The 13,618-nt window shown below is 42.0% G+C and overlaps 1 protein-coding gene across 1 annotated transcript in view; it reads left to right on the top strand.

Annotated features, from left to right (window-relative positions):
• The window catches only part of LOC147193447 (uncharacterized), a 51,605-nt gene extending 37,987 nt beyond the window's left edge, over positions 1–13,618 (top strand). Inside the window, exon 5 of the mRNA XM_086130934.1 lies at positions 1–13,618. This exon is cut by the window's left edge and continues 21,114 nt beyond it. Coding sequence (XP_085987060.1) covers positions 1–12,771 — 12,771 coding nt within the window. The 3' untranslated portion in view covers positions 12,772–13,618.

Genomic DNA, 13,618 nt, shown 5'->3' with positions numbered 1-13,618 from the left:
CTGCTGTCAAGCATGGCAAAACAAAAAGAAGAACTTGATACGACCGGAGAAAATGTTGATTTTGCTTCGGACAGAGTCGCCATTGAGAGGGAAAATGTATTTTTATTCGAGGATAGTATCGATGTAGAGGAGAAAAGACTAACAATTGAGAAGGACAAGATGGAACAACTGCGGTCTGACTTGAAACGCTGGGAAGACCACTTAATGACTAATACACAGTCACTGGAAATGGTGAAGGCCAATCTCCAGGGTTTGAATGAAAAGAGTGTTACAAACAATGACAAGACAGTCATCAAATTAGACGCAAACCAGCAAGGTGTGCCCAAAATGACTTTTGCCTTGAAGGACATGCTTGCAGCCCTTGATCAGATGACGGCCCAAGTAGCAGTGAAAAGGAAACTGCTGCTGAGCGGAAGGATCCAGTTGGGTAGTCTGCTGTCAAGTACGCTGAACCAAAAACAAGAACTTGAGAAGATCGGCAAAGATGTTGATCTTGCTTCGGGCAGAGTCAGCATTGAGAGGGAAGAAATACGTTCAATGGAGAAGACTAATGATGTCGAGAGGCAAAGACAAACAACTGAGAAGGACAAGCTGGATAAATTGCGGTCTGAGCTCAAAGTTTTGCAAGATCACTTCATGACTAAAATACAATCCACAGAAACCGTAAAGGCCGGTCTACAGCTGGTGACTGAGAGGAAATTTGACAGCACTTACAAAGATACGCTCAAATTAGAAGCCAACAAGAAAGTGATGCAGAAAATATCCCTTTCCTTGACGAATACACTTGCGGACTTGGATCAGATGAAAGGTCAAGTGTCACTTAGAGACGAATTGCTGCTGAGACACAGGTACCAGTTGAGTCGTCTGCTGTCGATCCTGGTGAAACACAAAGAAGAAATGTTTGAGAAGACAGAAGAAGTTGATTCTGCAATGGGGAGAATCATCAAGGAGGGGGAACATTTACTCTCAATTCAGAATAACTTAGAGGTCGATAGAGAAAGTCTGACAACAGAGAAGGAGAAAACAGAACAACTGCGGTCTGAGCTCAAAGTGTGCGAAGATCACATCTTAACTAACAGACAATTACTGGAAAAAGCAAAGTCCATTCTACGGAAGGCAAACGAGAACAGACTTGAAAACATGTTCAGGAAAGGACTGAATTTAGAAACAAATCAGGTAGGCATAAAGAAAACGATACTTGCCTTGAAGAAGACGCTTGCCGACCTCGACCAAGAGACAGACCAAAAAACAAATCGAAATAGACTGTTGCAAAGAGAAAGGAGCCGGCAAGATGGTCTGCTGGCAAGTATGGTCAAACAAAGAAAAGAACTTGAGGAGAAGCAAAAAGTTGTTGATGCCGCTACAGAAAGACTCATTGATGAGAGGAAACGGATACTTTCAAAGAAACATACGATTGAGGAAGACAGGAGAAGACTTGCCATCGAGAAACGCCGGATGGGACAGCAGCAGGCGGAGCTGAAAGTATGGGAAGATCACTTACTCACTAATATTCCATTACTCAAAACCATCAAGGCCAATTTCCAGGAGGTCAATGAGAAGAAACTTGAAAACGTGACCAAAAAAGCACTCAAATTAGAATCCAAAAAGGAAGGCATGCCAAAAATACCGCTCGCCGTCAAGAACACACTTGTCGACCTTGATCGGATGACAGCTCAAGTTGCAGTGAAAAGCAAACTGTTGCTGAGACGAAGGATCCAGTTGAATCGCCTGCTGTCCATCATGGTCAAACAAAAACAAGACATTTTTGAGAAGAGAGAAGATGTCGATTCTGCTATGGAGAGAATCATCAAGGAGAGGGAAAAATTACTTTCAATTCAGAATAATTTAAAGTCCGGCAGAGAAAGTCTGGCACTTGAGAAGGAACAAACAGAACAACTGCGGTCTGAGCTCACAGTGTGTGAAGATCACTTCATAGCGAAAATAAATCCACTAGAGGGAGCCAAGTCCAATCTACAGAAGGCGAATGAGAACAGGCTTCAAAACATATTCAAGAAAGCGCTTCATTTAGAATCAAATAAGGAAGGCCTGGAGAAAATGACACTCGCTCTGAGGAAGACACTTGCAGGCCTTGATCAAGTGACAGACCAAATAAGTCGTCAAAACCAACTCTTGCAAAAAGAGAGGGGCCGGCAAGATGGTCTCCTGCCAAGTATGGTCAAACAAAGAAAAGAACTTGAGGAGAAGCAAAAAGTGGTCGATGCCGCTGCAGAAAGACTCATTAATGAGAGGATACAGATACTTTCAAAGAAAAATGCTACTGAAGAAGACAGAATAAGACTCGTCATTGAGCAACACCAGCTGGAAAAACAGCTAGCGGCGCTGAAATTATGCGAAGATTACTTGATAACTAACATTCCATTACGAACGGCGAAGGCCAATGTCAAGGAGGTGACTGAGAGGAAACGTGAAAAAATTGACAAGAAGGCTCTCAAATTAGAGGGCAACAAGCGAAGCCTGCAGAAAATGTTGCTTGCCATCAAGACCACACTTGCGGTCCTTGATCAGATGGCAGCCCAAGTAGCAATCAAAAGCAAACTGCTCCTGAGAAGAACGGTCCAGTCAGGTAGACTGCTGTCAAGCATGGCAAAACAAAAAGAAGAACTTGATACGACCGGAGAAAATGTTGATTTTGCTTCGGACAGAGTCGCCATTGAGAGGGAAAATGTATTTTTATTCGAGGATAGTATCGATGTAGAGGAGAAAAGACTAACAATTGAGAAGGACAAGATGGAACAACTGCGGTCTGACTTGAAACGCTGGGAAGACCACTTAATGACTAATACACAGTCACTGGAAATGGTGAAGGCCAATCTCCAGGGTTTGAATGAAAAGAGTGTTACAAACAATGACAAGACAGTCATCAAATTAGACGCAAACCAGCAAGGTGTGCCCAAAAGGACTTTTGCCTTGAAGGACATGCTTGCAGCCCTTGATCAGATGACGGCCCAAGTAGCAGTGAAAAGGAAACTGCTGCTGAGCGGAAGGATCCAGTTGGGTAGTCTGCTGTCAAGTACGCTGAACCAAAAACAAGAACTTGAGAAGATCGGCAAAGCTGTTGATCTTGCTTCGGGCAGAGTCAGCATTGAGAGGGAGGAAATACGTTCAATGGAGAAGACTAATGATGTCGAGAGGCAAATACAAACAACTGAGAAGGACAAGCTGGATAAATTGCGGTCTGAGCTCAAAGTTTTGCAAGATCACTTCATGACTAAAATACAATCCACAGAAACCGTAAAGGCCGGTCTACAGCTGGTGACTGAGAGGAAATTTGACAGCACTTACAAAGATACGCTCAAATTAGAAGCCAACAAGAAAGTGATGCAGAAAATATCCCTTTCCTTGACGAATACACTTGCGGACTTGGATCAGATGAAAGGTCAAGTGTCACTTAGAGACGAATTGCTGCTGAGACACAGGTACCAGTTGAGTCGTCTGCTGTCGATCCTGGTGAAACACAAAGAAGAAATGTTTGAGAAGACAGAAGAAGTTGATTCTGCAATGGGGAGAATCATCAAGGAGGGGGAACATTTACTCTCAATTCAGAATAACTTAGAGGTCGATAGAGAAAGTCTGACAACAGAGAAGGAGAAAACAGAACAACTGCGGTCTGAGCTCAAAGTGTGCGAAGATCACATCTTAACTAACAGACAATTACTGGAAAAAGCAAAGTCCATTCTACGGAAGGCAAACGAGAACAGACTTGAAAACATGTTCAGGAAAGGACTGAATTTAGAAACAAATCAGGTAGGCATAAAGAAAACGATACTTGCCTTGAAGAAGACGCTTGCCGACCTCGACCAAGAGACAGACCAAAAAACAAATCGAAACAGACTGTTGCAAAGAGAAAGGAGCCGGCAAGATGGTCTGCTGGCAAGTATGGTCAAACAAAGAAAAGAACTTGAGGAGAAGCAAAAAGTTGTTGATGCCGCTACAGAAAGACTCATTGATGAGAGGAAACGGATACTTTCAAAGAAACATACGATTGAGGAAGACAGGAGAAGACTTGCCATCGAGAAACGCCGGATGGGACAGCAGCAGGCGGAGCTGAAAGTATGGGAAGATCACTTACTCACTAATATTCCATTACTCAAAACCATCAAGGCCAATTTCCAGGAGGTCAATGAGAAGAAACTTGAAAACGTGACCAAAAAAGCACTCAAATTAGAATCCAAAAAGGAAGGCATGCCGAAAATACCGCTCGCCGTCAAGAACACACTTGTCGACCTTGATCGGATGACAGCTCAAGTTGCAGTGAAAAGCAAACTGTTGCTGAGACGAAGGATCCAGTTGAATCGCCTGCTGTCCATCATGGTCAAACAAAAACAAGACATTTTTGAGAAGAGAGAAGATGTCGATTCTGCTATGGAGAGAATCATCAAGGAGAGGGAAAAGTTACTTTCAATTCAGAATAATTTAAAGTCCGGCAGAGAAAGTCTGGCACTTGAGAAGGAACAAACAGAACAACTGCGGTCTGAGCTCACAGTGTGTGAAGATCACTTCATAGCGAAAATAAATCCACTAGAGGGAGCCAAGTCCAATCTACAGAAGGCGAATGAGAACAGGCTTCAAAACATATTCAAGAAAGCGCTTCATTTAGAATCAAATAAGGAAGGCCTGGAGAAAATGACACTCGCTCTGAGGAAGACACTTGCAGGCCTTGATCAAGTGACAGACCAAATAAGTCGTCAAAACCAACTCTTGCAAAAAGAGAGGGGCCGGCAAGATGGTCTCCTGCCAAGTATGGTCAAACAAAGAAAAGAACTTGAGGAGAAGCAAAAAGTGGTCGATGCCGCTGCAGAAAGACTCATTAATGAGAGGATACAGATACTTTCAAAGAAAAATGCTACTGAAGAAGACAGAACAAGACTCGTCATTGAGAAACACCAGCTGGAAAAACAGCAAGCGGCGCTGAAATTATGCGAAGATTACTTGATAACTAACATTCCATTACGAACGGCGAAGGCCAATGTCAAGGAGGTGACTGAGAGGAAACGTGAAAAAATTGACAAGAAGGCTCTCAAATTAGAGGGCAACAAGCAACGCCTGCAGAAAATGTTGCTTGCCATCAAGACCACACTTGCGGTCCTTGATCAGATGGCAGCCCAAGTAGCAATCAAAAGCAAACTGCTCCTGAGAAGAACGGTCCAGTCAGGTAGACTGCTGTCAAGCATGGCAAAACAAAAAGAAGAACTTGATACGACCGGAGAAAATGTTGATTTTGCTTCGGACAGAGTCACCATTGAGAGGGAAGATGTATGTTTATTAGAGGATAGTATCGATGTAGAGGAGAGAAGACTAACAATTGAGAAGGACAAGATGGAACAACTGCGGTCTGACTTGAAACGCTGGGAAGACCACTTAATGACTAATACACAGTCACTGGAAATGGTGAAGGCCAATCTCCAGGGTTTGAATGAAAAGAGTGTTACAAACAATGACAAGACAGTCATCAAATTAGACGCAAACCAGCAAGGGTTGCCCAAAAGGACTTTTGCCTTGAAGGACATGCTTGCAGCCCTTGATCAGATGACGGCCCAAGTAGCAGTGAAAAGGAAACTGCTGCTGAGCGGAAGGATCCAGTTGGGTAGTCTGCTGTCAAGTATGCTGAACCATAAACAAGAACTTGAGAAGATCGGCAAAGCTGTTGATCTTGCTTCGGGCAGAGTCAGCATTGAGAGGGAGGAAATACGTTCAATGGAGAAGACTAATGATGTCGAGAGGCAAATACAAACAACTGAGAAGGACAAGCTGGATAAATTGCGGTCTGAGCTCAAAGTTTTGCAAGATCACTTCATGACTAAAATACAATCCACAGAAACCGTAAAGGCCGGTCCACAGCTGGTGACTGAGAGGAAATTTGACAGCACTTACAAAAATACGCTCAAATTAGAAGCCAACAAAAAAGTGATGCAGAAAATATCACTTTCCTTGACGAATACACTTGCGGACTTGGATCAGATGAAAGGTCAAGTGTCACTTAGAGACGAATTGCTGCTGAGACACAGGTACCAGTTGAGTCGTCTGCTGTCGATCCTGGTGAAACACAAAGAAGAAATGTTTGAGAAGACAGAAGAAGTTGATTCTGCAATGGGGAGAATCATCAAGGAGGGGGAACATTTACTCTCAATTCAGAATAACTTAGAGGTCAATAGAGAAAGTCTGACAACAGAGAAGGAGAAAACAGAACAACTGCGGTCTGAGCTCAAAGTGTGCGAAGATCACATCTTAACTAACAGACAATTACTGGAAAAAGCAAAGTCCATTCTACGGAAGGCAAACGAGAACAGACTTGAAAACATGTTCAGGAAAGGACTGAATTTAGAAACAAATCAGGTAGGCATAAAGAACACGACACTTGCCTTGAAGAAGACGCTTGCCGACCTCGACCAAGAGACAGACCAAAAAACAAATCGAAACAGACTGTTGCAAAGAGAAAGGAGCCGGCAAGATGGTCTGCTGGCAAGTATGGTCAAACAAATAAAAGAACTTGAGGAGAAGCAAAAAGTTGTTGATGCCGCTACAGAAAGACTCATTGATGAGAGGAAACGGATACTTTCAAAGAAACATACGATTGAGGAAGACAGGAGAAGACTTGCCATCGAGAAACGCCGGATGGGACAGCAGCAGGCGGAGCTGAAAGTATGGGAAGATCACTTACTCACTAATATTCCATTACTCAAAACCATCAAGGCCAATTTCCAGGAGGTCAATGAGAAGAAACTTGAAAACGTGACCAAAAAAGCACTCAAATTAGAATCCAAAAAGGAAGGCATGCCGAAAATACCGCTCGCCGTCAAGAACACACTTGTCGACCTTGATCGGATGACAGCTCAAGTTGCAGTGAAAAGCAAACTGTTGCTGAGACGAAGGATCCAGTTGAATCGCCTGCTGTCCATCATGGTCAAACAAAAACAAGACATTTTTGAGAAGAGAGAAGATGTCGATTCTGCTATGGAGAGAATCATCAAGGAGAGGGAAAAATTACTTTCAATTCAGAATAATTTAAAGTCCGGCAGAGAAAGTCTGGCACTTGAGAAGGAACAAACAGAACAACTGCGGTCTGAGCTCACAGTGTGTGAAGATCACTTCATAGCGAAAATAAATCCACTAGAGGGAGCCAAGTCCAATCTACAGAAGGCGAATGAGAACAGGCTTCAAAACATATTCAAGAAAGCGCTTCATTTAGAATCAAATAAGGAAGGCCTGGAGAAAATGACACTCGCTCTGAGGAAGACACTTGCAGGCCTTGATCAAGTGACAGACCAAATAAGTCGTCAAAACCAACTCTTGCAAAAAGAGAGGGGCCGGCAAGATGGTCTCCTGCCAAGTATGGTCAAACAAAGAAAAGAACTTGAGGAGAAGCAAAAAGTGGTCGATGCCGCTGCAGAAAGACTCATTAATGAGAGGATACAGATACTTTCAAAGAAAAATGCTACTGAAGAAGACAGAACAAGACTCGTCATTGAGAAACACCAGCTGGAAAAACAGCAAGCGGCGCTGAAATTATGCGAAGATTACTTGATAACTAACATTCCATTACGAACGGCGAAGGCCAATGTCAAGGAGGTGACTGAGAGGAAACGTGAAAAAATTGACAAGAAGGCTCTCAAATTAGAGGGCAACAAGCAACGCCTGCAGAAAATGTTGCTTGCCATCAAGACCACACTTGCGGTCCTTGATCAGATGGCAGCCCAAGTAGCAATCAAAAGCAAACTGCTCCTGAGAAGAACGGTCCAGTCAGGTAGACTGCTGTCAAGCATGGCAAAACAAAAAGAAGAACTTGATACGACCGGAGAAAATGTTGATTTTGCTTCGGACAGAGTCACCATTGAGAGGGAAGATGTATGTTTATTAGAGGATAGTATCGATGTAGAGGAGAGAAGACTAACAATTGAGAAGGACAAGATGGAACAACTGCGGTCTGACTTGAAACGCTGGGAAGACCACTTAATGACTAATACACAGTCACTGGAAATGGTGAAGGCCAATCTCCAGGGTTTGAATGAAAAGAGTGTTACAAACAATGACAAGACAGTCATCAAATTAGACGCAAACCAGCAAGGGTTGCCCAAAAGGACTTTTGCCTTGAAGGACATGCTTGCAGCCCTTGATCAGATGACGGCCCAAGTAGCAGTGAAAAGGAAACTGCTGCTGAGCGGAAGGATCCAGTTGGGTAGTCTGCTGTCAAGTACGCTGAACCATAAACAAGAACTTGAGAAGATCGGCAAAGCTGTTGATCTTGCTTCGGGCAGAGTCAGCATTGAGAGGGAGGAAATACGTTCAATGGAGAAGACTAATGATGTCGAGAGGCAAATACAAACAACTGAGAAGGACAAGCTGGATAAATTGCGGTCTGAGCTCAAAGTTTTGCAAGATGACTTCATGACTAAAATACAATCCACAGAAACCGTAAAGGCCGGTCCACAGCTGGTGACTGAGAGGAAATTTGACAGCACTTACAAAAATACGCTCAAATTAGAAGCCAACAAAAAAGTGATGCAGAAAATATCACTTTCCTTGACGAATACACTTGCGGACTTGGATCAGATGAAAGGTCAAGTGTCACTTAGAGACGAATTGCTGCTGAGACACAGGTACCAGTTGAGTCGTCTGCTGTCGATCCTGGTGAAACACAAAGAAGAAATGTTTGAGAAGACAGAAGAAGTTGATTCTGCAATGGGGAGAATCATCAAGGAGGGGGAACATTTACTCTCAATTCAGAATAACTTAGAGGTCAATAGAGAAAGTCTGACAACAGAGAAGGAGAAAACAGAACAACTGCGGTCTGAGCTCAAAGTGTGCGAAGATCACATCTTAACTAACAGACAATTACTGGAAAAAGCAAAGTCCATTCTACGGAAGGCAAACGAGAACAGACTTGAAAACATGTTCAGGAAAGGACTGAATTTAGAAACAAATCAGGTAGGCATAAAGAACACGACACTTGCCTTGAAGAAGACGCTTGCCGACCTCGACCAAGAGACAGACCAAAAAACAAATCAAAACAGACTGTTGCAAAGAGAAAGGAGCCGGCAAGATGGTCTGCTGGCAAGTATGGTCAAACAAAGAAAAGAACTTGAGGAGAAGCAAAAAGTTGTTGATGCCGCTACAGAAAGACTCATTGATGAGAGGAAACGGATACTTTCAAAGAAACATACGATTGAGGAAGACAGGAGAAGACTTGCCATCGAGAAACGCCGGATGGGACAGCAGCAGGCGGAGCTGAAAGTATGGGAAGATCACTTACTCACTAATATTCCATTACTCAAAACCATCAAGGCCAATTTCCAGGAGGTCAATGAGAAGAAACTTGAAAACGTGACCAAAAAAGCACTCAAATTAGAATCCAAAAAGGAAGGCATGCCGAAAATACCGCTCGCCGTCAAGAACACACTTGTCGACCTTGATCGGATGACAGCTCAAGTTGCAGTGAAAAGCAAACTGTTGCTGAGACGAAGGATCCAGTTGAATCGCCTGCTGTCCATCATGGTCAAACAAAAACAAGACATTTTTGAGAAGAGAGAAGATGTCGATTCTGCTATGGAGAGAATCATCAAGGAGAGGGAAAAATTACTTTCAATTCAGAATAATTTAAAGTCCGGCAGAGAAAGTCTGGCACTTGAGAAGGAACAAACAGAACAACTGCGGTCTGAGCTCACAGTGTGTGAAGATCACTTCATAGCGAAAATAAATCCACTAGAGGGAGCCAAGTCCAATCTACAGAAGGCGAATGAGAACAGGCTTCAAAACATATTCAAGAAAGCGCTTCATTTAGAATCAAATAAGGAAGGCCTGGAGAAAATGACACTCGCTCTGAGGAAGACACTTGCAGGCCTTGATCAAGTGACAGACCAAATAAGTCGTCAAAACCAACTCTTGCAAAAAGAGAGGGGCCGGCAAGATGGTCTCCTGCCAAGTATGGTCAAACAAAGAAAAGAACTTGAGGAGAAGCAAAAAGTGGTCGATGCCGCTGCAGAAAGACTCATTAATGAGAGGATACAGATACTTTCAAAGAAAAATGCTACTGAAGAAGACAGAATAAGACTCGTCATTGAGAAACACCAGCTGGAAAAACAGCTAGCGGCGCTGAAATTATGCGAAGATTACTTGATAACTAACATTCCATTACGAACGGCGAAGGCCAATGTCAAGGAGGTGACTGAGAGGAAACGTGAAAAAATTGACAAGAAGGCTCTCAAATTAGAGGGCAACAAGCGAAGCCTGCAGAAAATGTTGCTTGCCATCAAGACCACACTTGCGGTCCTTGATCAGATGGCAGCCCAAGTAGCAATCAAAAGCAAACTGCTCCTGAGAAGAACGGTCCAGTCAGGTAGACTGCTGTCAAGCATGGCAAAACAAAAAGAAGAACTTGATACGACCGGAGAAAATGTTGATTTTGCTTCGGACAGAGTCGCCATTGAGAGGGAAAATGTATTTTTATTCGAGGATAGTATCGATGTAGAGGAGAAAAGACTAACAATTGAGAAGGACAAGATGGAACAACTGCGGTCTGACTTGAAACGCTGGGAAGACCACTTAATGACTAATACACAGTCACTGGAAATGGTGAAGGCCAATCTCCAGGGTTTGAATGAAAAGAGTGTTACAAACAATGACAAGACAGTCATCAAATTAGACGCAAACCAGCAAGCTGTGCCCAAAATGACTTTTGCCTTGAAGGACATGCTTGCAGCCCTTGATCAGATGACGGCCCAAGTAGCAGTGAAAAGGAAACTGCTGCTGAGCGGAAGGATCCAGTTGGGTAGTCTGCTGTCAAGTACGCTGAACCAAAAACAAGAACTTGAGAAGATCGGCAAAGATGTTGATCTTGCTTCGGGCAGAGTCAGCATTGAGAGGGAAGAAATACGTTCAATGGAGAAGACTAATGATGTCGAGAGGCAAAGACAAACAACTGAGAAGGACAAGCTGGATAAATTGCGGTCTGAGCTCAAAGTTTTGCAAGATCACTTCATGACTAAAATACAATCCACAGAAACCGTAAAGGCCGGTCTACAGCTGGTGACTGAGAGGAAATTTGACAGCACTTACAAAGATACGCTCAAATTAGAAGCCAACAAGAAAGTGATGCAGAAAATATCCCTTTCCTTGACGAATACACTTGCGGACTTGGATCAGATGAAAGGTCAAGTGTCACTTAGAGACGAATTGCTGCTGAGACACAGGTACCAGTTGAGTCGTCTGCTGTCGATCCTGGTGAAACACAAAGAAGAAATGTTTGAGAAGACAGAAGAAGTTGATTCTGCAATGGGGAGAATCATCAAGGAGGGGGAACATTTACTCTCAATTCAGAATAACTTAGAGGTCGATAGAGAAAGTTTGACAACAGAGAAGGAGAAAACAGAACAACTGCGGTCTGAGCTCAAATTGTGCGAAGATCACATCTTAACTAACAGACAATTACTGGAAAAAGCAAAGTCCATTCTACGGAAGGCAAACGAGAACAGACTTGAAAACATGTTCAGGAAAGGACTGAATTTAGAAACAAATCAGGAAGGCGTAAAGAACACGACACTTGCCTTGAAGAAGACGCTTGCCGACCTCGACCAAGAGACAGACCAAAAAACAAATCGAAACAGACTGTTGCAAAGAGAAAGGAGCCGGCAAGATGGTCTGCTGGCAAGTATGGTCAAACAAAGAAAAGAATTTGAGGAGAAGCAAAAAGTTGTTAATGCAGAAAGACTCATTGATGTCCAACAGTCAGAGCTAAGAGTCTTTCAATCTGCCAGACTCAATAGAGGAAGAAATGATTTAGTTCGAGCAAAATTAAAACTTTTAAAACAAAAGCTATGTGATCATTTTCAACAGATTATATTTCACTTAGCACATCAAAATAAACATTGCCTGTATTTGAGTAAAATAATGAAAGACATGTGTGATGGACTTGAGCAGAAACTAATCATGTCTGGTTTTTATAACCTGCGAAAACAAAAGACCACCCATGTTGTTGTGAAAAAATCAAATAAGGGTATACAAACTGAGGTTCTTTCTAAAGAATGGCTGAATTGGCAAGACTTGATAAAAATGAATGAAATAAAAATTAAAGAGCACAGCCAAAATGCTCTGCAGCATGAAACAGTGATGCAAACACAACAATTGGAAACAAAGTTGGGACTTCAAGAACATAAATATCATCATATAAAAGGTCAATTTATGAGGTCAGAAAGAGAATATCCTCAAATTTTATCCATCAGTGACAACGCAGGAAGAGAACAGAAAATGAATCTTTCCACTTTGCCTGAATCATTGGAAAAAATAAGTGTTTCCATAGTGAGCAATGCCTCTAAACAAGACTGCCTGCGAAAAATCTGGAAGGATACAAACATGGAAAAGAAGGAGATTGTTCGGATGAAATGCACTGGACATGAGATGAAAAAACACTTGGAGAAGCGACTAAAGGTGATTACCAATTTTGTTGAAACATATTGGATACACAAGAAAAAGACATCTGCAGAGAAGAAAACAGATCAAAGATTGAATAAATGCCAAAGTCATTCAGAGACAAAGCATAAAACACAGGATGAAATTGATTTTAACCTTCAGAAACTTAAAATTGAGATGCTTTACGATATTGAGACGCTGGCTCTCAAAAAACAAAATCCGACCAGGGCACTGAATGATTTGTACTCAAACGCAGTTGGACAGAAGAAAATCAACTCTAGTTGCCAACAATGTTCAGAGAGAGAGAGAGAAGAGAGAACGAAAATGAAATGTATTTCTGTTTCTTCCTAAAAGATACTTAAACATCACACCAGGGACAAAGGATTGAACCTGTAACTTATGTTGCGAGGCAACTCTCTTACCGCCACAGCAACACTCATTCAAGTACAGTATATGTCTCTAATCGATGGCTCATAGTTCCATCGTCAAGATTTAAAGGTTTTTTTTGTTTGTTTTTTCCGCATGGCATACTTACAGTATATTTTCTGTATTGCACCTTTTTGCAAAGTAAGGGTACTCGAGAATGTTGTGTTTGTCCATATCCAGCTTGAAGTAGTTCTTAATTTTAATATCTTTTTGGGGTTTTTTTTCCAAAAATGTCTCATGTCTTTGATAAAATAACAAGTATATGCAATCTTGAAAAGCATCCCTTATTTCCAACTGCATTATTTTTAATTGTATTTGACGTTCCTGTATCATGTGAGTTTTTTTTCTTTTTTCTTTTGCCTGGGCTACTGTCAGAGGGCTGGAGTGTTATTTCCATATATCTTTAGTGTTAAAATTCCATTTATTGACAAGTTCTGTATTACTGCTGGGGTCTAAGTTTTGAAAGGAAAAAATACAGTACAGCCACATTATTTTATGCTACTTTGTTTGTAGTTCATATTCATTGATTTTGTTCTGCCATATTTGTGTTCCAGCATGTAATAAACGTATGAAAGAGTGACAAAATTGTGCTCCCTTTTATATCTCCATTTACAGTCGCTCTTACCTATTTGCAAACGTCCAATAACGTCTCATTCACAGAAAGGGTTTTAATAGTTCCAATACATACCTCTGGGATAATAACATAGGTTGTCCAGAAAAATAGATACCCTCTGTTTCTAAAATAATTTTAACCATATTTTAAGTTCTTCAA

The sequence above is a fragment of the Hippocampus guttulatus genome, chromosome 15 (assembly GCF_054856545.1).
Source record: "Hippocampus guttulatus isolate MCC_2025c chromosome 15, RoL_Hgut_1.0, whole genome shotgun sequence".
NCBI classification, from domain to species: Eukaryota; Metazoa; Chordata; class Actinopteri; order Syngnathiformes; family Syngnathidae; genus Hippocampus; species Hippocampus guttulatus.
Note: the sequence above shows the minus strand (reverse complement) of the source record. Positions and strands in the feature narration are given on the sequence as shown.